This window comes from Notechis scutatus, chromosome 4 (assembly GCF_049901735.1).
Source record: "Notechis scutatus isolate UNSWTSFEM ecotype Mainland chromosome 4, rNotScu1.2, whole genome shotgun sequence".
Taxonomy (NCBI): Eukaryota; Metazoa; Chordata; class Lepidosauria; order Squamata; family Elapidae; genus Notechis; species Notechis scutatus.
Genome location: NC_142012.1, coordinates 71,686,619 through 71,711,898, shown reverse-complemented (window position 1 = coordinate 71,711,898; position 25,280 = coordinate 71,686,619). Strand labels below are relative to the sequence as shown.

The 25,280-nt window shown below is 54.1% G+C and overlaps 1 protein-coding gene across 1 annotated transcript; it reads right to left on the bottom strand.

Annotated features, from left to right (window-relative positions):
• Nucleotides 1-8,073: 8,073 nt before the first annotated feature.
• MSX1 (msh homeobox 1) lies at nucleotides 8,074-11,044 on the bottom strand. The gene is made up of 2 exons (XM_087963722.1): nucleotides 10,582-11,044; nucleotides 8,074-8,717 (listed from the first exon to the last, which is right to left on the bottom strand). Exons 1-2 carry the CDS (start codon nucleotides 10,943-10,945, stop codon nucleotides 8,284-8,286), a joined length of 798 nt encoding a protein of 265 aa, XP_087819848.1. The 5' UTR covers nucleotides 10,946-11,044; the 3' UTR covers nucleotides 8,074-8,283.
• Nucleotides 11,045-25,280: the final 14,236 nt, after the last annotated feature.

The following is a 25,280-nucleotide window of genomic DNA, read 5'->3' as shown; positions in this document are numbered from 1 at the left end:
GCAAGGAACTCAGCGCCTGGGCTGGGGCTCTGCTGGGCTTGAACGTATCCCCCCATTCAGAGCCCTTGAGAAAGTTTTGGCATCTGGTGCTTCGGGTTCAGATCCTGCTCAGGGCAGCCTGGACAGGGACTGGCCACAAGCGAGGAAAAGCTCCTCCCTGGTCAGAAGGTTTGTGCTCAAAACAATTAGATGCAAAAGGAGGTCCCCCCCCCGAGGCCATCACTCTGCTGAACCCTAATTCCCACCGCACTGTCTTAGGCCTAAAGATATTTTACCCACGTAACAGGCTGTATGGAAATTATCTTTCTCGTCTTCTCATCTTTCCTAATATCTTCTCCTATTGGGTATCTGTGATTGAGCCCTTGTTGTCGTATCTGACCATTATTGATTGTAACTGTGATACCTACAGTATCATTTTGTTCTTTGCCATGTACACTGAGAGTTTATGCACTGGAGATAAATTCCTTGTGTGTCCAAACACGCTTGGCCAATAAAGAATTCCATTTCATTCCATTGCATTCTTTTCTATTTTCTGTATTCTGTTCTGTATTTTCTATGTTCTGTTCTGTTCTTTCCATTTCTATTTCCATTATTTCCGTTCTGTTCTGTTCTATGAAGAAGGGTGGTCTCAGTTTCCCCACTTCACCCTGTGCTCTGCTCTCCCTTTCCCACCAGAAAGGTGGGGCCCGCGACGGAGGGCCCCTTCTCCATGAAAGCAGCTATGCCCCTCCCCTGGGCAGAGCAAGGCCAAGACCCTACGGGAGAAGGGGCCTTGCCCCCCCCTCCATGCTTGCATCACCTGCTGCTGCTGCTGCTGTGGGCGGAGGGGGGGGTGGCGGATGGTTCCCAGGGATCCAGGAGGAGGAGGAGGAGGAGGAGGAGGAAAGGCAACCCTCTTCCCAGCTCAGCCAGCGACCCTCTACGTCTACGCCAAGATGGAAAGGGCAGCGCTTTCTGTCCCTCGTGCTGGATCCTGATTTCACTCTTCTCTTTTTCATGTCTCTGGTGGGAAAAATCAAATACAAGCCTTGCCTAAATAAAGTTCTTTTCATAAAGGTCAACCCTCGTGCCCTTCACACTTCAAAGCCACAAGGGGGTTGCAAACTGGGGAGGGGGGGTTACCTTGAGAGTCAATGGGAGGAGATCCCTTTTCCTCTTCGTGCAGGTGGTAATCTTTTACTCTGCCCACCTTGAGTTCTACGGAAACCCTCAGGGGTCAGGCCTGGGAGCAGCCCATTGGTGGTGAGGGAGCCAGATGCAGTCGGGCCTGCCTGGCTCTTAAATGGCAGCCCAGGAATACCAACTTCATGCCCCCCCCCCCAAAAAAAATGGCTCTGTTGCTGAGGGTGGGTCTGTTCCTCCAGGGAGGCAGCTGAGATGCCGAGAGCCGAAGGGGCACTTTCCGGGAAGAGCGGGTGCCCTTGCAGAGGCAGGAAGGATGGCTGACTTCACTCAAATTTCACCTCTTGGGAGAGTGATTAATAAAACACAGAACAGGGGAGATTTCTTCAGAAACATGTGGAAGCTATTTATGGATTATGCTGATGGACCTGGCATTAATGTATGAAAATATGCAATACTGCTGCATTTGTTGGAAAGATTGCCACAGAATGAAGGTTTTATCGGGTGAATTATGCATTCCTCCTCCTCCTTCAGTTGTACATCCCAAGGAGAGCAGGAGAGGAGGAAGGAGGGGGGGCTTTGTTGGGTGGGTTGCAAGGCTCTCCTGTGAGAGGCCCTCTCCCTCTCCGCCACAGCCCAAGGCAAGCCCCGCCCCTGAGGAACGTGGGAAGGAAAGTTGGAAGGGAACCAACCCATGCTCCAGCAGGAGACCCTCTACCACTCCAGACAAATGGTCGCCTAGGGTCTTCTTAAAAACCTCCAGGGATGAAGCTCCCATAACTTTGGAAGGCAAATTGTTCCACTGGTTGATTGTCATCTGTTGTAATGACGAGGCAGTCGAGTTGCTTGATCATGATCAACTGCATCATGATGATCTTTATTGGAGTCTAGTCTTGCATTTATACACATTTTTAATTATCCCCCATCATTGGTTAACTTTGGTTATTGCTTAACTTTCGTTACTGTTTAGCATAGTAATTAACACAATTAATTATCTCTAGTTAAAGTCTAACATATGTTTACTTCCTCTCTCTAATCCTCCTTTAGATTAGTGACTTTGTTTACCTGAGTTGTATTTGCTTTATAAACATTCATTACCTGAGGTTTGCCATCCAAGATAAGAACGTTCCTGCAATTACAACTCTACAGTCATCACTGTCAGAAAATGAGGAGAGGCAGTTGTGGGGCCTGGTCCCTCATCCTGACAAGGGCTGAGCACCTCCGTCTGGGAATAGCAAGAGGGCCAGCACAAGAGGGGGGGGACCTTGGAAAGAAGAGGCCAAGGGCCCCCCAGAAAGGGGATCTGCATCCCAGCCCTGACTTGGTCAGAGCACAAACACAAGGGAATTCTGGGAACGATCTCCAACCTCTCCACCCAAAAGCCAAAAGTGGGGTAAAGAGGAGAAACAACCATGGTTTACTCCACTGTCACATAAAGTCTCAGTCCTGGAGAAAATGGCCGGTGGGTGAGGTTCTGGAAGGTTCCAAGGCCTAACAAACATGGCATGGTTGATCTCCTATTTTTTAATCCATAATATGCCTTCTTATCTGGATGCTCTCCCAGGTGTGACACAAGAGTTCTAAGGAAAGCAATAAGCAGATATTAGAATTGCAAATTTTGGCTGATGTATTTCAGTAGAATGCAATTTGGGTGGCATTTACCTAGTGGTTAGAAATCTTCAATCAGCATCCCTCTCGTATAACAGTTTTCCAGAGTATCCAAATCCAGAACGGAAAAATGAAAATTACACATAAAAATGTTTAATTACAATTTTGCATAAACATCTACTTTTCATTGCTACATCTATTAGTTGCCAATCTTTCTGTGCTTTTCCTGGCAATGAAAGGCTTAAGGAAGAATAAGAGACATACATGCCATGTTGGTCTTCAGAACTAACCAGTTAATAGAGCCACACATTTAAATTCTACTGCAGTGAGTAGATCCATAACTTGTCAGAGCAACTAAATCAAACAAAATCGAGTCAGCAGATCTTTTCCAGTATTTAGCTGCTTCTCGATTTTGCTAGCAGGCTATCAACTTTCAGTCCCCGAAATAGCTTAATCCTCAGATCCACAACCGTTATGCAACTTTACATATTTTTTCCATTCTGCTTTCTCTGCTTCTGAAAAATGGGTTTCTTTTCTAATGGTGCCAAAGGAGACCGGTTGTGCCATTCCTCTAAGTTGTGAAATTCCGCTGGGCTTTGCACATTATTTCTACCATAATGGCAAAGAAGGAATTCTCAATAAGGAGAGAAAAATGATAATCCGCCACTTGCAGCTCTGACTCACAGGTGCCTCTTCTGGATTTAGCCCAACCAGGTAATGCATTTACCCAAAGCCCTGGAGATGGGCAGGAAAGCCTTTTCATCTTGGGGGTGACCAATGCAGGATGGTGCTTCCTCTGACGAAGTGGGGGCATATATCGCCCGAGAAGGGAGCGGCACATGGCAGGCCTCTCTGGCAGGCCCCCTCTAAGCTTTTGGTGGAACCTCCGGCTGGTTTTGGCTGTTTACCACATGGCCTGGAGGGACCTGGGAGGGACCTCTGGACTCCAGAGCAGCTGGCAGAGGGCAGGGCTTGGGTGGTGGCACACGTTAGGCCTGTTTAGGGCTCCCCGCTAGGACACCTAAGCTGTGGCAACCTTAAGAAAGGCCATCTCCGTCAGAGCATCTGCCGAAAGGGCCCAAGGGGACTCGGAAGGTGGGGGGGGCTGAGCCAAGCTTCAGCCCAGAAGTGGAAAAAGACATGAATTCCTTCCTACCCGTGGGAAGATCCCTATAATTATTTGAAAGGCTGTTTCCTGTCATTATTAGGGATCCAAAGAGCCTGGATGTGATTCCAGATTTTCCCAGGTAATTTCAAAATTGGGCCTACAATATGGAAAGTGATTTGGAAGGACGGAGCTCCACACAGACCAGTTTCCAACCTTCTCTTGCACGGATGAGTGTGCAATCCCTTTCCCTTAGTCAGAGTCAGGCCTGGGGTGGTGGGTGGCGAGTCCATTGGCTATTTTCTTTGACCGGGTTGTGTTTTTTTTTTCCAAGGAGGGAAGGAAGGAGTTAATATCCAGCATCCTTAATTTTCAGGAGCAGGAACTGGCCGCAGTAGCATGTACAGTATGGGATCTGCCCTCGCTGGGCACAGCACCCCTTTAAGCCTCTCAGCTGTCCGGGATGCTGCGAAGGGGGAGGGGGCTGCGATGTGGGCAAAAAGAAAACTGGGAAAGAGGCTTGGTAGGACCAAGGCTTCCACGGGCTCCCATTTAGATCAGGGGTGGTCATCCTTGCTCTCTCAGGAACCAAAGCCTGCAGGAAAGAGCAAAGCCGACAGCGAAATGGGGGTGGGTCTTTTTTCTCCAGTGGGCGATGGGACACCTGACCTCTTTGTAACAGTTAAGGACTCTTTCCGAAGTCCCTCCCTGCCCAGGAGCAAATTTCTCTGGAAGGGTTGGACACACACAAGGCAATCTTGCTGTAAGCCACAACTGCTTGAATATGGTGGTTGTTGTTGTTGCTGCTGCTGCTATTTTGCTGCAGACCTTGGAACCACAAAGCATAGCAGGGAGATCTTTGCCCAAGGAGGAAAAAATAAAGAAAAATGAAGATGTTGCCAACAATGGCAACATGAACTACATGAAGCTGCCCAATGCTATCCATAAGGTCAACAGTGAGTAGCTGGCAGAGATGATTGTAAAAGAAACAGTTTATAATTAGCTGCAACCGGTTCTTTCAAGTCCAGATCTCAAACTGAGTTCCCACAAAGTTAGACACTAACCTTGAGATAACATTCAGAGGATTCCCTATTTTTCAGTGATGCGAATATTTCCAGTGTTCAAATATTGTTAACGTTCATAGTAAAATGTCATGCGCTCAAAAACAAGTACCTTTAAAAGACGGTTGGAATTTGATTACTCGGTAAAATATATATACAAGAATGTCAGGGTTCAATCAGAGTTAAATCCTTTAAGTTCTTCAAACTTCCAATTTTTTTAGCCTTATTCATTCGATATATTAAAAGGCAGCAAGATAGAAGACTCCGTCATTTGTTGCTCTTATGTTTTTCATGTTCTTAAGGTATCTTCTAGATATGGATTTGTAAAATACACCAAGGGTATTTTATGATATATATAATATATATATAATATAGATATATTATATATATGACATATAAGATGAATCACATTTTCCTATGAGCTGGAGAATGCAGGACTAACTCAGTTTGTTTCCACTGAGCGTTGTTTGAATTTCACTGACCTGAATCATCATCTCAGGGAAAGGACAATTGTCTCTGGGTTAACTTGCCAGGGGGGAAAACAGGTTGGGACAAGCTGGTGTGGACTTTTGCCATCTCAGGTAACAAATGGTTACAGCAGACCCCTCCCTAAAGTTGGAGGATGTGGGGGGGTGTTGAGCGCCTGAAGTATTAGGTGCAGACTGCGTGCAGACTAGCTTTTGAAGCAAAAAAGTGGGGAGAGATGCACAGGCGACACTGCTGTGCACCTTTACACACCAGGTACACACAGCTCAAGAGAATCATTTGTTATTCCATTATTAAAAGACAAGTCAAGAATTCCCCCTCTTGGGGGGAGGGGGAATAATCCACACCCAGAGACTGATAGCTCCAATGCAGGGAAATAGAACAGATTTGACATTTTGTATAAATTCCGTTTCTAATGCTAAATACTGTAAAATTGCACTCTGGAATGACGCTGTTGAGCAATCTTGGTGGCTGAGGCACGGCAGGTAATTGGCCAGGAGAGGTTAACACTCAACTTTTGTCTCGGGGAGCTTGGGGCCAGCTCTCCCACCTCACAAGACTGGGACCATTTCAACTATGTTGGGGGCCAGGCCACGTTTCTAATCCCTGCCATTTGTCTCCTCCTTTCTCAGGAGTAACTCTGGGTCCCAGGTGGGCTGTTTTTTCCACCTAAAGTCCAGGAAAGCTTTTCAAGTCCTGCACCGTAATTCTTGCGTTTAGGTCCAGAGTAAAAGAAAGCGAAACCAATCAAGGTTTGACCGGTTTGGGCTTACCAGCAGCTCTCCGGGTAGACACGACGCAGACCAGGAACGATCCCGCTCACCATTTGGGAGGATTCCAACTGGGTTTGACCATGGTGGCCGAGAAACGCAGAGCCGCTCAGCCTGCTCTGGAGTGGCAGTCCGGCCTCTGCTTGGGACCTTTTGCAACCCGGAACACCGTCAGGCCTGATCGTCCCCCCGTCCCCCGGGGTCTCCTCCTTCACAGGCGGCCCCCTCCTCTCTTTAAGCAGAGCCCCCGCCCGCCACGCCCAGATCGCTCTTGGGGAGTCCAAGGCAGCTCCGAAACCGGTTCGTTGCCCGTCTCTGAATCCAGCAAGGGCCATTCAGAACGGTTGGGTCGCTTGACCGTTTGGCTGTCCATTCCCTAAGGGGGTGGTGGGGAACGGAGGCCGGATCCCAGAAGGCAGCCAGATCTGGCCCGCTCAGCTTCTTAATCTAAGGTTGCTTCTCTCCCCATTTCCCCCCTCCCCCTTTTAGAAGCGTCGGAGGTGGCGGCGTTTCAGAAGCGAAAAGGCTGGACGGGGAGCGCTTCAGCAGGCGCATCTTCCAGCCGCTGCTCGCAGAGAGTCCCGGGAAGCGGCAACTCCCCGTCTCCTGGACGCAGCAGGAGATCCGGCCTCCCTTTCCAGCTCGGCGCCCGTTGGCGGGGAGGCCGAAATTCAAGCGCTTCTGCTCGGGAGGCGCTTCCAACGGCGCAACCGGAGCGCTGCCTCCCACGAGCGCTTCGCTCCGCCACCCCTTCAGCCGAGACCTGCCGGGCGGCCGTTCCTGCTTTCCGTCTCTCTCTCGACCTCGCTCCCCGGGAGCCTCCGAAGTCGTGGATGGGCCGGCGGAGGTTCTCGGGCGTCTCCCTCGCCGGCCGTGGCTCAAGCAAGCTACACTTCCCCGGCCGCTGCCCCGGCCCTCGTCGGCCCCGTCGAGTCTTCCCTAATCCCACCACCACCACCACCAGCCCCTCCGCGATTAAGGCGCTGAAATGGGCCTGGGAGCCCTTGGAGAAGCCGACCGCGAGGCTGCGGCGGCCTCTTCCTTCTCCAGGCGGCCTCAGAGTCGCCTGTCGCCCTGCACACCTGGGCCAGGCCGGTTGGGCGCCCCACTTAACCCGAGACTTGGCCGGCCGCGAGTTCGACTTTCCGGGAGAGACGGAGGCGGGAAGAGCTGCTTTCTGGGGTGATGGGGCTGGGTGGTGGGTGTGGGTGTCCCGCGATTCTCTCCTCCCCGCTTCCTGCCTTTCCTTCCAGGGAGCAAAGCGGCTGTGCCTGGGCCAAGGTGTGCTAGGATCAAGTTACTTCTTAGGCCCACCCGACCCCTCCCTGAAAGCGGAAGCCCCGCTGCCTTTAGCAAATCTTCCCCTGGGAACTGAAGGTCGCTTGAAGGGTTACTTGGGGGGGAGAAACGTCTCTTTGGATTCGGCCGAATTGGCTTCCAAATAAACGGGTCCTCCGAAGGACGAAATTTCCCTTGACTGGGGGCTACAGCGCATCGGTAGCGATTCTGCAAGGGAAAGCGTGGCGCGCATCTCTTCATTCCTAAAGGGCCGACTCGCATGGATCAGCGATGTCGGGTGTGCGGAAAGGCGGAGGAAAAACGACGCGGCGGAAACCGCTTTTCGTCGGAGCTTCCAATCACCCCCTCCCCCCCCGAACCGGAGGGGCCACGCGGCACAAACTCGCTCTGCGAGTTCCTGCCTGGGCGGGTCTCGCTTTTCACTCGGGCCCCCGTGGACCTGCTCTCTCGCGTGAACGAAAGCTTTCCCCTCTCAGCAGGGTTGACCTGCTGCCCCCGTGGCTAGATGGGGGCTAAAGGGGGCCGGGGATAGCGGGGCCAGCCCAACCGCCGCGGAAGCGAGAAAGAGGCGGAGGTCTCGCGGGTCAGCTGATACGAAGGCAGCGAGTCCAACACGGTCAGCCTGCTGTCGTTTAAAATTAATTTATTTTATCAAATATAGCTATTAATATAAACGATAACGACTTTTTTCGACTGTACAGTATTGTACATGGGGCGCCGTGCTCCTTCCTGGTGGGGAGGCAGCCAAGGACCGCGGCGCCCCCCAAGAGCTGTCCGTCCAAGGCAGGCCCTGCCAGGGCAGCGGAGAGTCCGGCCTGCTCCTGTGGCCGGCCTAGGCCAGGTGGTACGTGCTGTACCCGACGTGCGCGGCCGCGTAGAGCCCGACGGGCGCCATGGGCAAGCCGCTGCGTTGGAAGGGGCCTCCGGAGGCATAGAGGGAGGCGCCGGCCATGGCCGGGCTGCCCAGCGGGAAGGAGAGGCCGAAGGCAGCGGGCGGCAGGAGCGGCTTGGTGGCCATCTTCAGCTTCTCTAGCTCGGCCTCCTGGAGCCGCTTCGCCTTGGCCCGCCGGTTCTGGAACCAGATCTTCACCTGCGTCTCGGTGAGGCTGAGCGAGCTGGAGAACTCGGCGCGCTCAGCGATGGAGAGGTACTGCTTCTGGCGAAACTTGCGCTCCAGCGCCAGGAGCTGAGCCGTGGTGAAGGGCGTCCGGGGCTTGCGGTTGGTCTTGTGCTTGCGGAGCGTGCAGGCTGGTGGGCTGGAGCGCCCTGCGAGGGAGGGTTTTTTTGTGGGGGAGAGAGAGAACGAGAGCAGTCGTTTAGGGCAGGGGTCTTCAACCTTGGCAACTTTAAGCCTGGCAGACTTCAACTCCCAGAATTCTGGGAGTTAAAGTCCGCCAGGCTTAAAGTTGCCAAGGTTGGAGACCCCTGGTTAAAGGGCAATCCGTCCCGTCCGAAGGCCCTTTGCCTCCGCTTTCCCCCAGCCCGTCTCCATCGCGCCTCTCCCCCCGCCCCACGGTCCATCCGGAGAGCGGATCAGCGTGCGGAGCACCCCTCCGTTCCTGCCCGCCCTCCCTGGTCTCAGACCCTGACTTCGTTTCTCTGCAAAGTTCCCGGGCTTGAAAGGCTCTTGCAGTTCCCAACGTCCCTTCTGCATATCCCCGGCCTGGCTCACAATCCCCTTTCCTGAAGATGGAGGTCAGAATTTATTCTGCGATGGAGGCGAGGAGTTTGTGTGTGACTTTAGCTGATGGTCAGGAGGGAGGGTGGGTTCTCTTTTCCCTCTGGAAAGCCCCAGTCGGGGGAAGGGCCCTGCTTTACAGCTGGAGTCCTTTCGTGGCTCTCCCGAGCCCTAGGCCTTCTCCTCCCGGTTGGGCTTGGGAAGGAAGCCCAGGTTGTCTTCCTCTCTGCCAGAGAAGGGAAGCCCCCTGAGAGGGTTGGGGCTCCCTGTCACCCCCTCGGTCTCAAGACCGGCTGACCAAGAAAGAAAGCCCCCCCCCCCTTCCACCTCTCTCTCTTCTCCTCTGGAGATGCAGCTGGCCCCACATGGCAGACCCGAAGGGAAGGAGCTCCTTCCTCGAAAGCCTGCTCAAAAGCGGGGGAGGCATTTTTACACCTCTGCGGTGCCGAGGAGCAGACTTGGAGGCCCTCCCTGCAGAAGATGTGCCTGGAAGGGCAGAGGGGGGGGGTCTCCCTGGCCTTCTCTTCATTGCAAGGGCAGCCGCAGAGATACATAAACGGGATTCACTCTGGACCTTCCTCCTAAGCAGGGGAGAGACCCACTTCACCTCCATGGAGAGAAAAGCCGGTTGGATTGTGCGATTGTGCCCCATGCACACTTCCTCTAGGAGTCCCGAAGGATCCCAAAGAAGCTTCTTGGACGGGAAGTTCAATGTTTTCAAGGAAAAACCCCCGTTGGGACCCCCTTGGGCTGGAGGATGGAGAGCTTCCCCCTCTCTGGAAGGGGCCTGGGAGTCTGTGGGAGAAGAGCCTCTTTTCTAACACTTACAATGCCTGGGAGGCCACAAGCCCACCCCCACCCCCAGCATGTCCAGGCAGATCATTTGGACAGCACCTTTTCCCCAGCAGAACCTCCCGCTGGCTCCAGTCTGGGAGCAGCCCTGGGGGGAGAGCGGGGTCCACCTCAGCCCAAACCGTGGATGACTCTGCACTGCCAAGAGGGAGGCAGCCAAGGGGAGCCGAGCTCAGGGGAAGGGCCCTCGGAGCCCAACGGGACGGGCGGCCTTGGTCAGGCGGCGCTTCTGGGGAGAGAGGCCTGAGAAGGGGAGGCCACCCAAGGGACCGACCTGGCCGGGACCCCGGGCCTGGGCCCTTCCGCAGGGGAGCTCCCGGGCAGAGCTAGGGGAAAGAACCGAAGGGCGGCTGTGCTTCTGCAGGCAAGACGGGGAAACCGAGGCGCTAAGGAGCCTGGAAGCGGCCCGGTAACACCGCAGGGCAAGGACCGGGCCGAGCACCCTCTCCCCCAGGCGCCCGGCGAGCATCCTGCAGCTGCGGTGCCAGTGGCGTCTCGGGACAAAGGCGCCTCCTGCGTGGGGGCGGCGGCGCCGGCGCCCGAGGGCTGCTGGCCGGGGGTTCGGGGGGGCAGAGGAGGGCGCTTCGCGGGGCCACTTACTCGGCGGCGGCGACGGGGAGAAGCGGCGGGCGGGCCTCCAGGGCGAGCGGTCGGCCTTCTCCGGGCTCTCGGCCTTGACCGACGCTTCCTCGGGGACTTGCGCGAATGCTCCGACGGCGAACGGGCTGAGGCGAGCCGCCTGCCCTCCGCGCTCGGCCAGGCCCTCGCGGGGCCCGCTCCCGGCTTCTTTGTGGGGCTCGGCCATGAGCGCCTCCACGCTGAAGGGCAGCAGAGCCGCGCGAGGCTTCTGGCCCTCCTCCGCCTCCTCCTCCGCCGCCGCCTCCGCTTGGCCCCGCATGGCGTCCCCGGGGACCGCCTTGCTCGGCGGCTCTTCGCCTCGGGCTCCGCACTGCACCGAAGTCATGGCGGGCCCGGGGCCAGGCAAGGGCGGCGGCGGCGGCGCGCATGGAGCGGGCCAGGGCGACGGCGCGGGCCGAGACCGCGCGCGGCTGCACTCCGGGACCCTTTGGCTGCGGCGCGGTTAATAAAGGCCGGCGCTTGGGTCCCGGCGGCCAATCCCGGCGCCGAGGGAGGGCTCCTTCCTTCCCATTGGAGGCGACGGGCGGTCAGGGCCCCGGGTGGGGCTTCGGCCGGGAAGAGGCGCCTGGAGTCGACGGGGCGGCGCATCGGACGGCCCTTTCGGGCCCTATCTCCGCGGAGGGCGGAGGGCGCTGCGCTTGGTTTCCAGCGGAGGGGATGGGAAGAGGGGCAGCCGCGGCCTTCCCGCCTGGCCCCGCACAAAGCCGCTCTCCTCGCGAGGGACATCCTGGAGCCAAAAGGCCCCGTTGGCGGGCTCGGCCCTTCTTTCCAGCGCAAGGCCGGGCGGGGGGACGGGACTGAAGTGGCTCGATGCCGCCTATCCGCCGTGAGAGGCCCGGGGAACCAGCCCGAGCGGGCGCCAGCAGCGAAGGGCCTCCGGGCCCAGCAACCCTCCTTTGGGCAGGCCTCGGCGGCGTCAATAGCTCGAGAGGGCCGGCGGGACCGCGGCCACAGCTTGCCCGACCTTTTCCTCCGACTGGCCGGGCCGTCTTGCGGGGAGGGCAGCGGCGGCCGCGGCGGCGGCGGCGGGTCGGGCCTTCTGGAGCCGCCGCCGCCGCCGTCCTTTCCAGCTTCTTCTCAGCCCCGAGATCGCAGCCGGTGGTCCCGTCTGCGGACGGTCCCCCCACGGTTCCCACCCCCCGCGCCTCCGAACTTCCTGCGGGGTTCCTCAAAAGGCCGCCCGCCGAAGGCAGCTTCCAACTGCCTGGTGCCTGGCCGCCTGGGCCGACTCTCCCCCTCCTCGAGGAATCTCCCCGCCCTCACTCTGCTCGGCAAGGGCCGCTGCCTCCGCGCGAGGGGCTTCGCTCCCGTTTTGGAAGCCGAAGCGGGTTTGGCGCTGAACTTGGGTCGAAGCGCTTCTGGCACCTTGGCCGCAGCGACCGTCTCCAGCCTCCTCGGTGGAACAGCCGTGGGTGGGCCATTGCACGGCGGGCGCCGCCCACGTTAAGCCCTGCAGAGAAACCGCAGTTCGGAGCCCTTTGTACGGTTCTCTGATTTCGAGGGTCGGAAAAGTGATTTTGGCAAAAGCGGTTTTGGTGACCCTGGAAAAAGGGCCAGGAGCGGGGTAGGCGTCGCGCAAGGGCCGAAGAAGAAACGCCCACCTCTCCGGTCTGCCCTTCCCGGCCCTCTCCTCCGGCCTGAGCAAGCGACTCCTCCAGCCTCCGTCCGGCGCCCAGTACAGGCCAAACAGGTGGGATTGGGATATCGGGGCCGTCTGGTTCTCCCCCTCCCAGCTTCTCTGCAGAAGGAGGCCCCTCTTCCAAGCAAGGGCTGCCTCGGAGGTGCTGGGTCCGCCCCTCCGCGGGTTTCCTTCTCCACCTGCCAGCGCGGCCGGGGCCCGGGCTCCTCTCTTCCGTCCCGCTTCCTTTTGTGGCAGCCGGGAGACCAGAAGAGCGGCCTCCCCTCCCCTCCCCTCGTGGGCTGCGGAGGCCTCGGGGCCAGAAACGTCGGTGACCCCCAAGGATTTGGAGCGGCGGGCAGAGAAAACGCCTGAGCCGAAACGGCCGTGGCTCCGGTGCAGAGCGCCCCGTTTCTGCTCGGGGATCGTGCAGCGCCTTCCAGAAGCCACCGCAGCCGTCGTGGGAGCCGCGTCCCCCTCTCCTACCCTAGCGCCCGAGGAGGAAGGCTCCGAGAGGGGCAGAGGGGATCCTAAACCTCCCGCCCAATCCTCGCTCGCTGTTCGACCACTTCAGCGGGGTCAGGATGAGCGCTCTGCCCGCCTTTTCTGCCTCCTAATCGGAGGCCAGCGCGGAAAAGACCTGAAATTTGGAAACGGGGGGGGGAGCAGAGCCAGGCCGGAGCCCGCCAGCAACCCTCAAATTGGATCGGGGCAGAAGCTCCAGGGATTGTCGGTTGCAGGCAGCTTGGCCGAGGTCAGGCTGGACAGTTCCGGCTCTATTTCAGATCTGGGCAAATCTGGCCTCGAGTTTAGCGGGTCCCGCTTGCTGCCTTGAAGGGAGAACAGGGAGCCCCTGAGAGTCTGGGGACGCTCCCTCCCACCCCCAGCTCAGCTTTTTCCCTCGAACAACTGGCTCCCCCGGAAAGCCCCTGGAGGCAAGGCTGCGTGGGGGTGTTTCTGTCTGTCTGGGAGGGACAGAGCGGCGGGGGGGAGGGCGGTGCCGCCTTCTGGGAACCGTCGGGAGATGCTCTCCCGAAAGACTCCAGCTCGCCTGCCTGGAGCGAAGAGGGTCCCGTCGCCCCGGGCCGAGGTGGGGGCTCTTCTAGCAGACGGTTGGACGGGGCGGAGCGATGGGCTAAATGATGAGCGAGGGGGAAACGACCCCTGCCAGGTCGAGGCCTGGGGCAAGCGCCGCGGGAAGGAAGCGAAGGCCCGGACACTCTCGAAGCAGCAGAGGAGCTCGTGGGGCCAAAGCTCCTCTCCGCCAGAGGCCCGGGGCTGGGCTGCAGTGGGCAGGGCCTCCGGGGCGCGAGAAGACTCGCCAGATCCCCAGGGCTGAATGCCTGCCTGCAGACTGCGGATTTCCAGGCTCACAGGACGGGGCGGATTTTCGCCTGATAAGGAACGCACAGGGCAAAAAGATCATTCTCAACTATGGTCGAGGTCCAAGGGGCGCGTATGGTTAATAATAAGAATACAAATAAATAATTAGGCCGGCCGGTTTCCCAGGTTCCCCCTATAATAACCGTCGAACGTGGGAAAACGGCCGCAGACAGCGCAGGCGATAAGTTCTCCCGTGATCCTGGACCCCTTTTCTTTCTCCGAGGACGGGTGTGCGTCCTGCCAAGTAGACAGGGGGGGGCAGCGGGAAAGGATGCGGTCGGTCCCTTTGGACTCCAGAAGAGATTCCTTGACGCCCCACCGGCTGCGGATCTGGGCGGAACCCTCGGTCCCCCGCGGGCTCTGCTTCAAGAGCGGTGGGGCGAACGGGCCAGTCCTGGAGATGTCCCGGGTCTCTTGGGTGCGCCGCCCTGCCCTCCCGGCCCGCAGGCCTCTTCCACTCCAGCCGGCTCGCAGGCCAAGAGATTCTCGGTTTCGGAACTGGAGAAACGGAACCAGCCGAAGCTCGGGCCCTTCAGATTCTCCCTCGGCCCGGCCGGATGTCTCTGCCTTTAAGCTCCGGCCGAGGTGAGCCCGGACGGCGGCGGGGGGCTCGGCCGAAAGCCAGGCCGCCCAGCCAAGCGCCAGAGGGACTTGCGGGCGGGCGGCCCCCTTGGATCTTGCGCCGCGGCCTCCTCCTCCTCCTCCCTCTCTCGGCCTTTGAAAGGCAATTGTCCCGCCAACCCAGCCCCACCCCCGCCTTTCCCGCGGCGTCTCCTCCGTTCCACCGGGCTGCTCCCTCCGGGCCTGGGTCGCCGTCATTCGTTGGCTAAGAAATTGGATTTCGATTTTGCAATATGGACTCCAGTCTCCGCTTCGCGCCGCTCTTCTGAGTCCTTGGAAAGCAGCAGCGCTGTTGGATTGCGGCTGCGGGGGAAGGACCGGGAGGCAGCGGAGAGTTCCGTGGGGTGCAGTTGGGAGGCCCTCGGACCTCGCCCCGTCCAGCTTTCGATTGAAGCGGCGCTGGCGGGTCTCGCTCTTGACGGCCGGGGCCCAGGGAGAAGTCAGGAGGCGGGCAGGCAAATCCCAACGGTGCCAGCGCCTGATGGGCGGCTCCAACCAGCCCCAGAGCCGGGGCCCGGCTGACCGGACCGGCTTCCAGACCGCGCGTCCAGGACCAGGCTGCACCCCAGGTGGTTGCCGCCACCTCCCAGCCGTCCTTGCGACGGTGCGCAGCCCTTGGTCTCCCCGATCCTCGACGCCGGACACACCCTGCGCGGCCGGGAGCGGCCCTTCAAGGCTCCAGCGGAAGGGCGGCCCAGCTCCAGCGGCTGCGACAGGCCTCTCCCGGAATCCCGCGCGTGGGTCAGGGAAAAGCGCCTGGCACGAGTCGGGCCGCCGCCGTTGGGAGGACCCGGGCCAGCCCACCGGACGTCGTCTCAAAGCCCGAAGGCTCAGGCGGACCTCGCGGCCGTCCAGAAGGCCGGAGAGGCCTCTGCACTCCGCGGGCTGGAGCGGCCAGCGAGAGGGCCGGGTCCTGCCAAGGCTGCTGCGCCTCGGCTGAAGTTAGTGCTTGGGCGAGCCCGCTGGAGGAGTCCGGTCGTCTTGCCGGCCAAAGGGGGACGCCGCGTCCCTCCTCCACCCCGCCCGGCCGTCGCCTCTGGACCCCATCGGGCTTCAAACTGCTTCGGAGGCCCGGGTCCCTCCGAGCTCTGGGTTTCCAAGCGCCGACGCTTCGCCTCTCGGATTGCCGGCCTCCCTCGTCCTGAGCCCTTTCCGTCGGCGGGACAGAGGCGCTAGGAGGCGTCGTGGTCCTGAGAATCCGGGCTGCTGGGCCGTCGCATGGGCTCCCTCGGGAGCTGCAGCTGGGAGGCTTGAGGAGCGGCAGGCTCAGTCGGGGCCCGGGGGAGGGGGCTGCCTGTCCCTGCCCGGCCTGCCACTAACACCCCGGCTCATGGCAGGGCCTTGAGGGTGGGGTGGGGTGGGGGCTGGGGTAGGGTCGCCTCTTGGGCGCTTGGCCTTGGGACATGGGGGTAGCAAAGCCTCACCCTTCTCCGATCGCCCTTCCTTCCTGTGTTGGGTGGGGTGGGGTGAACCCCCCCCCTCCCGGCCTGGCAGTGTGACAGTCTCTCGTGCTGGGCCTGAGATGCAAAAGCCAAGACCCTCCTTGGCACCTTGGAGGAAGGCAAGATGCCGCAGCGCTTGTTTTCCTTGGACTTCCAAATGTGTTTCCTAAAAATTAATGCAAAGTCTCCAATTCAAGGGTCAAGGCTGCCTGGGCTGGGCTGAAACATCTGCCCAGTGGCAGCTCTTGGAGACACCAGGTGGGGGAGCCTTGCCTGCTGGGGGGGGAGGTTCTTGTTCTTCCCCACCTGGGCGATCTGCTTTTCCCCCAGGTGAGCCTTTCAGCCAATGGCATGACAGCCAGAGTCCTTTCCCGGTCTTTTCTACCTAACAATAGGTACAATGGGTGCTTTTTTTTTTTTTTTTAACCTCCTCCAAATTTGCAAAAATTTCCTTTGCGCTCACATAGACACCTGCACCGCTCGGTTTGAATTTGGCATGGCTTATTTTCAGGGCAGGACAGGTGTCCCTGCAAATAGCGCCGATTTTGTCTCAGCTGGAAAGGAGTTTGAGATGCCATTGGGGAGGAGGCCCTGTGGGATGAGAGTCGGCAGCTGGGGAGTGAAATGTAGACTTTTCCCTTCTTCCTCCCCCCAAGAACTTCCTGCAGGCAGGATGACAGAGCAACAGAGCTGGAAGGGACGGGGGGGCAGGGGGGGCCTTCTAGTCTCAACCCCCCGCTCAAGGAAGAGTCCAATGGCCATCAGTGCAGTTACATCGCATCTCATTAAATGCCAATAAAAATATATGGTAGTAGGACTGAAGGAGTGAATTTCTAGAACAATTTTAGCTTCAAAAACCCAGCTCAGGCCATTTCTGTGCTTGTGATTCCCACCAGCACATTCTAGAGAGGAGGATTGGAATCCACTGGTCCCTCCCCCTCCCTCCCCTCTCAGGTGTGACAGGTCAGGAAGTGCCTCCTGACAATTGAGCCAAAATTGCTCTTGCTAAGGGAGACATGTGTTGAGTGAGTTTTGCCTCATTTTGTGACCATTATTGCTGCAGTTAAGTGAACAGCAGTTGTTAAATTAGTATGTGGTTGTTAAGTAAACCTGGCTTCCCCATTGACTTTGTTCATTGGATGCTGCAAAAGGGACATGCCCCCCCCCCCAGGGACATTGCGACCGTCATAAGTATGAGTCTCTTGCTAAACATCTGAATGTGGAACTCATGATCAGGAAGAGGCCGCAACGGTCGTAAGTGTGAAAAACTGTCATAACTCATTTTATTCAGTGCCACTGTAACCTTAAGAGGTCACTGAATGAACTGTAGTAAGTAGAGGACTTATTTCATTTAATTTGAATTCATATTTAAATTAATTTAATTTTGGTGACTTTAAATAACTACAGACAACTTGGTCAGTTGTTGATTTCCACCACACCTGAATGGAGACGGTGCTTCTCTGGACTCCTTTCTGGGGGGGGGCATGGGGGGGGGGCTGGGCTAGGAGAAAGCTTGGGGTCCAAGCCCAAGGCTGCTGCCCCCCAGCCCCCCAGTCCAGGAGGCAAAGCAATGAATCGCAATGGGAGCTCCCCTTAGTGTCAGAGGTCAAGGAGGGAAAGTCCGTAGCTTCCTTGTAACCTGAAGGAAGCTTGTCCAACAAGCCTCTGTGAGCCATTGGGCAAAAATTTCACTTGACCCTCCTTTCCGCATTTGCAAAGGGAGCCTGGCTTGAAGCCAACCTAATAAGGTGAGGAGGAGGAAATGGCAGGGTGGGGTTTGCTGGTGGCAGAGGAAGCCATGGGCCTCCCTTGGCATCTGGTCTGGACGGTGTCCTTCAGGCTATGTTGGAGACCTTAAGAAATGGGGGGAGAACATTAAAACTCGGGGTTGCTTCCCTCTTGAACCAATCTGCTTCTTGTCCCCAATCCATTCAGACTGCATCTGTCTTAGCAGTTGATTTTCTTCTCAGTTGTTGCTACCCTCTTTGAAGCCTCCGATGCGCTTAAAACAGATCCTTCGCCATGGCTTAGAATCACAGAAAACACGATTCCACCGCTCAGAAGCCTTGCAACCTCATAAGAGGCTCTCAGACTTTGGAGCGGAGGTTTTATCCTAGTCCTTTCAGCTCAGGTTAAACTTTACAGTTAAACAAGTTATGTCGGTAGAAGGCATTTGTTTTGATGCCAGTCCATCTTTTCCATTTCAGAATAGCAATAACAGTTCTGTACGAAGAAGGAATTCAAATTAATTTGCCTGAAGCTTGGCCTGCATGTACCCCCAACAGCAATAAAAGGTGAACGATTTATACAAAAAAGTTAAGAGTTGACATTCTAAAAAGGTGAGATGATGGATAGATATAGAATATTTTTTGACATGGTAGTTATTAAGTGTTAGAAGAAAGAAGTAGAAAATAGAAATTGGGAAAATAGTATTATGTATACTGAAATATAATAGAACGTATGATAATTACTATAAATACACAAATGTTAGAAATTGAAAAATTATGATTATGTATACTTAAATGGTAATATTATTATCAGAACTGTATGCAAAGTATGTTGACCCACTGTTCACTAAGCACTTATGGATGTTAAAGAAAAAATAATAACATTTTTTTTTAAAAAAAAGCAATAAAGTAAGCAATTTTGTGTCATGAAAGAATTGCAGGAAAACTTGTAATTTAGGTTCTTGTTCAACAGTAGGCAATATTGTCCCATTCTTCTCGTACGGAATCCTTGCCCCAATTCTCACTCCGGAAGGAAAAAGAGCAACGTAAAGATTTAGCTGTCTGCACAGAGCAGGAAGGAGCATCTGACGGGCTGCCCCTCCTAAGGTTTTTGGGTGGGGCAGCTTGACAGGTGACTAAACCCGCCGTCTGGCTCCTTCACCCCGTCAGAGCCGTCAGAGCCGTAAGGCCTGTGGTGCTGTCACCCGGCTCCCGAGGCCAGAGAGGAGGGTTCAGCCGCCTGGGGGGAGGGACCGTGCCTGCATGCTTGATGGGCAATGGGATTTTAAGTCAGCCCCACAACAGTCTCGGGACTCTTGCAGATGGTGCATCTCCTCCTGAAAAGATGTCCAGCCACACCAGTCCTGCAGTTGTGGCGTCCACCCCACCAAAATCTTCTGCAGATACCGTGGGTTGAACTTTGGAAAACCTTCGATTCCTTTTTAAAGAATTAGATTTTTTTAAATGGTAAATATTGTAACTGGCTCTAAATGGAGCAGACTGGTGAAGTCCCTTTTGAGCCTGACGCTCTCAGCAACTGGTCGCAGTCAACCAACCAAAAGCATTTCCAGGGCTTGGAAATAGATGAAAGGCGACCAGGGCGGGAGCAGCTACACTGAGGATGAAAGTTGTTTACATTCTGCTCTTTTTGCCTCTTGTTATTTAAAAGGCAATTAATACATTCGAAAACTTATTGTCAACTTTCCTGGAACTTAATCCAAGCATATTTTCTTTTCGTGCTAAGATGTTAGTGCTCAACTTAATTAATGCTACCAGTTCTTGTAATTGTACAGCAAACTGTTATGCATTTGCTGACAATCTGAATAATACAAATGAAGTACAACAAATTTTGTTTGCTCAGAAATAAACCCCTTGGAATTTAGTTCAACAAAACAAGCTGAGAGGAGTCATGTCTGAAAACTCTGGCATTTTGTGAATTCTTGGAGAAAACAAAAACAGCAACCATGACAAGCACATTGCCAACTTGATACTCTGCCAATTTCTGTACTACTCTTATTGAAAATGAGAAAATAGAGAACAGAATGGAACACATTTACTAAAGTGAGCATCGAGTCTGTGTTTCCACCCCATCAGCCCCCGATGGAGCTGTCCTGGGATCGTGGCTCCCTTCCCAGAATATGGTGGTGTCACTAACTCATCTCCTGACTGTGGCTCTGGCAGGGTGCCATGTGGAATACTGAACCCCCACCCACCCAACCCCACCGCTGCAGATTGGGCCCAGCAGCACTTTATTTTGGGGTGGGGGGTGGGGGACAAGATTAACTGTGGGGAGTGTCAGCTGAAGAGCCCTGCCAAACGAGGGGAACATCCAACCCCATCTGCCCCTAGGCGTCCTTGCCAACGGAATGGGGCTTGCCTTGTGCTGCCACACCACCAGGCACAATTCTTGACATCTTCCCTCCCCCACAGAGACTCTTGGGGGTGCCCCATTTCTCCCTAACTTCCCCCATTTTGCAAGCCTAACTCTGCAACTATGCCTTGTGGGGGGGAAGCTCTGTGGGGCTGGAGAACTGGCAGCAGGAAAGCCGGGGACTTGGGTTCCCCATTGCTGGCAGCAGGAAATGGGCGGGGGGCAAAGTCTGTTGGCCACTTTGCTGAAGAAAAGGCAGAGAGCTGAGCAGGTGCCCGGAGCCGAGGAGGGGGAGGACAGTGGCTCAAGGTCTCTGCCAGGAGCGCCACTGTTTCAGGTGTGGACCACAGGTGGGAGAGTCTGGAGGGTGGCCAAGCCCTCGGTGAAACCAAGTGGCCTCTGCACAGGAGACGCAGTAGGTTTCCAAACAAGTGGCAACCATTCCACAAAAGGGAGCAGAGGACGGCTGGAAGGACCAAAACGGGAGCCACGTGGGCTCCGTGGCCACAAAGGAACAACCAATCCGGCATCTCCAGTGGGGGCTCTCTGTCCCAATGACTTTGGTATCAGCAAAGATCTTGTTATAGGCAAGGTTACCTATTGCTCACATGCTTTTTTCCCAAGCCATCTTCTTAACATTGAGAATTTTTGTACATGGTTTTCTCATGGATAATCTACATTTATTTTATGTGGTATGGATGTTTTGAGTAGGAAAGTGGCACCACAAAATGCAGTTTTTAAACTGAATTTCCCTCCCACCTCTACCCAGACAGAGAAATGATGAGTGTGAAAAGTCCAGGTGAATGTGTACAAGTGAAAGATTGGGCTTATCATGTCACAGGAAGCTTTATGCCAGGATAGAGATGAACAGGATAGAGAGAAGGACAGCTAAGAAATAGGACAAAGAGGAAAAACATCCAGAATGTTCCTAAAAACAAAATGAGATAAACAATTTGTCTCAGGATCTGAACTTTTTAAAATATAACTCCCACCCTCCTGTTATTTAGGTGCTGAAGGAAATTTGTAAGCTTATAAAGAGATTGCTGTAAAAGAGTGAGGCCAACGTAGAATTAAATTTAAATTAGCAGTGCAGTCAACTGTGCCAAAATGACAGATGTGGGAAATTATTCAGAGATGTCGTTTGGGATATAATTTTCGATACACTTTGGTAGGGAGCAGAATGTTCCAAGCTGCTTGGAATAGATTGTCCACCTCTAGTGCACAAAAGGGAGGGCCTTCAACTCTGGGCTGTGGAAGTGGATTATTTTATTCAATCTCTGCTATGAGGTTAGGAGAGATCTCCCTTATGCTATCCAGAGGATTCCCTCCAGAACCTGAGCAGGGCCATAAGGGTTGGGGGAAATCTTTTAAATCTGTTCTTTTCACCATCTGAGGAAGGAGACCGCGGATGCAAAGGATTCCACTGGACAACAGAGATTTTGCTTCTTGAACACTTTTGGGTGTATTTTATAGATGTTTGGCTGCTAATCCCAAAAATAACCTGTAATCTAACCTATTTTGCACCCTTTTATAGAAATCTCCCCTTTTTATACCCTTCAGTGCCTGTGGCTATGCTGCACACATGAAAGAAACATGTTTGGGAGATAATGCCATCATTAGGGGTATTTCAAATTCTTTTCCTTTTTTTTTTTTACCAACTGTCTTTTACCTCTGATGTCAAACAACCAGCAACCCCATGAGGTCTGATCTGTTTGTATAATTAATTCCTAATAATACCCAAAGTCTTTTGGCAAAATGGTAATCTTTCAAATGCATACAGTTATCCATTTGTAACTTTCTTGGTCAAAATCTTGTTAGGATCTCTGTTGGGGGCGTGGAAATCACTCTTTAGTTTTTGTAATTCAGAAGGAAGGCTGACTCACTGAGTGGTTGTTTTCTTTATTTTTGAAGACCTCCCTTCAGCTGTAAAGGGGTTATAGGATCCAAAAAGTGATTAAGACAGACAGCTTTGGTTGAACTTACTGTCCTTTACTGTCCTCCACTGTGGCTGCCAGTTCTCGGTTTCTCCCTCCTCTGTCAGCCACACTACTCCCTCCCAAGAAGCTCCTTTCCTGATGAGCAGCTGGCTGGTCTCTTCTTTATCCAGAAAAATGTTGCAGGGGAGAAACCTCTGTTGGTTGCCCTTTGTGATGATTCAGGGTGGGATACAAAACAAACACAGTCACAGAAAATAGGTGAAGCCCCTTTTATTCCTTCACTTTGCTTCCAAGCTCCGAATATCCTTGACGGAAGACAAAAAACTCCCACACAAACAGTTACAAGAAGGAGGAAAAAAGCAACGTAAACCAGGCAAGATAAGGGCTAGAGGATGTCCACAGATAACACACACTGGGAAGGACGCCAAACTCAGAGAGGAACGACAGACTAGAGATATTTCCACGCTTTGTTTCCAGCACTGGCCCTCCTCTTATTCAGTTGTCACAGCTGCAGCCCATGAAGAGGATCAAGGCCCTCTCCTCCCAAGTAGACCACATCTCTCCCTTATCTCTCCTCCCTGCTTGCCCTAGGATGGAGAGGAGATGGTCCTGGGTCCTCTTCTGACTGCCCAGCCGGCCTCAGCCCTTCCCCAGCCTCCTCCACAACCTCCGGAGCCACGCTTCCACTCCCTATTGGCTGTTCCTCCTTTCCTTCAGAGTCAGTCTCCACCAGGGGCATGACACCCTTCACAACTGCAGCATCACCTCTGCTCCTTCAGAGGCCTTGAATCTGCCATCGAGTCTCACCTGGAAGGAACATCTGGAACAGCATGCCCCCTCCCCTCCCCGGTGAAATCCACACCCTCCCTTTTGGCCTTCAGAAGACCCTGGCTCTGCCAGTTGTCCTGGGGCCCCAGTGTGGGGAGGCAGCATCCCGGAGGTGAACCCACCTTCTTCCCCCAGCTGGGTCCATTCGTCTCCCTTCCTTTCCATTTTGGTCAATTGAAAGTCAGCTGAATCTGAAGTCAGTCCTATTTCAGCCATTGAATGAATGGGCGACAGTTCCTATCTTCACTAAGTAGCCAGATTAGAACTCTTTCTGAAAGTCAGGCAGTCTTAGAAATCCAATAAATTTAATTACCTTTAATTAATTAAACACACTGTTAACAATCTTCATTTCCTGCCACACAGACTCCCATGTAAGAAAATGGGGGCTGGGGTGGAGATTTCCCTCCTTGTCCTCCTGATAGATTTTCCCCTGTGGGATAGTCTCCAAGGCTGGTCCCAGGTCAAGCTACATAGACAAGGGGATTAAACTGCATATTTAATTCCACATGGTTTTAAGCCCCCTCCCTTCCTGCGTCAGCCCCGCAGGCGTGCCAGGGAAGGCCAGGCCCCCCTGGCTGGGCACTACAACCACCGTGGTGTCTCCCTGCCCAGATCCATTGGAAGGCCTCCACCAGCAGAGGGGGGGCCTTTCCCAGGGTCCAAAGGTTAAGCAAGGAGAAGGACGCCGCTAGCTCCCCCGACCGGGCTCCCCTTCCACTCTTTGCCAGGGCTTTGGCAGAGAAAGGACCTTGGCTCCCCCTTGCCTCGCCTGCTGCAGGCCCTTCACTCCTGGCTGGATGCTCCTCCTCGCTGCCTCCTCCTCCTCCTCCTCCTCCTGGGGGGGGGGGGAATCCATCATGCGGTGGAGCTCGGAAACCCATCAAGCTGGGCTGGGAGATGGGGTCAAGTGGTCGGTGGCTGCTGCTGCTGCTAGGCTGTTGGAGCTCATCAGAGACATATTTAATTTAATTAAGGTTGTCAGTGCTATTGATTTTGGCAGTTTCAATTACAGTGCTGTTACGGCTTCTGGATCTACTGATCTGTGATGAGGCATATCAGCACTGGCGCACATGGAGGAAAGGCCCTTTGTCTCTTTTAAAAGCTGACACATCTGCCATCGGCCATAACTTATGACTTTTATCCAGCCCGGCTCCTCTTCTGTTCCTCATAATTAATTTCTCATTAGACAGGTCTTTATTGTTTAATTTGTGCAGTTTATAATCAAATTGGGCACATTAATTGTCACAGAATTTAAGGCTAATGAAAAATAAAGGTTTTCAATAACTTACTCTTCCATTATTCCAGACAAGATAAAATAAAACACTTTAAGGATTGTCAGCTTCTTAAATTATAAATTAGGCTGTTTAAAGAGCAGGGGCATTTAGGAAGCAGTTATCAGACATTTAGTAATGATAAATCCAAGCCTGCAGTGCAATTATTGGGGTTATATTTACTATTCCTCTTCGGTTTCCCCCAATCTACCCTTTTCTAATTTAAGGGCATTGTGTCTTTTTTTTTCTGGGAGTCAAAACAGGCGAATTCTCAGATAATGGGGTGGGTGAGGGTCTTCTACGTGTGTCATTGCCCACCACAACTAACTTCAAAGACTTTGGCTTCCTTGCAGAGAATCCCCAGAAGGATGCAGCTGAAGGCCTGTCAGGCAACTCCAGAGCTTCTTGCATAGGAGACATTTCCTAAAAGCCAGAGAGCACAAAACATGGCTTAGACCTCCCCTTCCTCCAAATGGATTTTGTCCATTTTGCTTTCTCCCATGCTCAGCTGATCCTTTTTAACAAATGCAAATTGAATGTTTCTGCATTTTTTTTATTATTTTAGGCTAATTTTTAAAAAAGGCAAGAAATTTGCACTTCATGAATGTCTTCTACATTTTGTGGGTTCAAGGAGGAATACGTTTCCCACATAGGTTTATTCTGACAATTGCTACCCAGAGTTGCAGTTTTCCAGCATTTGGCAGTTTTCCTGGATTCTAGTTCATTTGAGAAGGTCAGATCTGGCCAAAATCCATATCAACACTTGAAGAAAAGTTCTTTCTTCTACCTTAACTCGGGAAGGACCTGCAGAACCCTCCTGCTTCCTGGAGTTGGAGGTTCTGATGTTGGATATAACACCAGAACACCCGGAAGTGCAGCTGGAATTCTGTAGGCAGGGCAGAATCAGGAAAAGAAATGGGGTTTTTCCATAAGCTGCAATCCAACCAGTGTCAGAGAAGGTGACTATTTATTCCTGATCCGTAGAGATTCCTGTGAGAAGAGGTTGCAGCTGTCATAACCCCAAGGTGAAGCAGGTCCTACACAGAGAGAAAAAGAGCCAGGAACCTTGTCAAAAAGATTCCTCTAGATAGATAAGAAGGAAACAAGAAACATCAAAGGAGAAATGTCATTGGAAGGTAGACAAAAAAAGCTGGGCCTGAGCCTGTGGAAACCTCCCTCCATCACAGCTACCTGACCTGTGAATCAAGAAAACAAGGACTTTGGGCATAAAAGGGCCCCCAAAGCCAGTCTACTTGTCCAGTTGTCCTGGATCTGGACTTTCTGGGTTCTCTCTCGCTCAGCTCGTGCCTGGCTGCCTCCTTGAGAGGGATCATGTGGGTAAGTGGAGATGTGTGTTTGTGCATGCTTGTCTTCCGTTGCTGGGCCTCAGAATTTCATCAGTATTTGTTACCACCGTTGCATCCCATTCTCATCACTGTACCTGTGAACTGTTTGCAGAGGT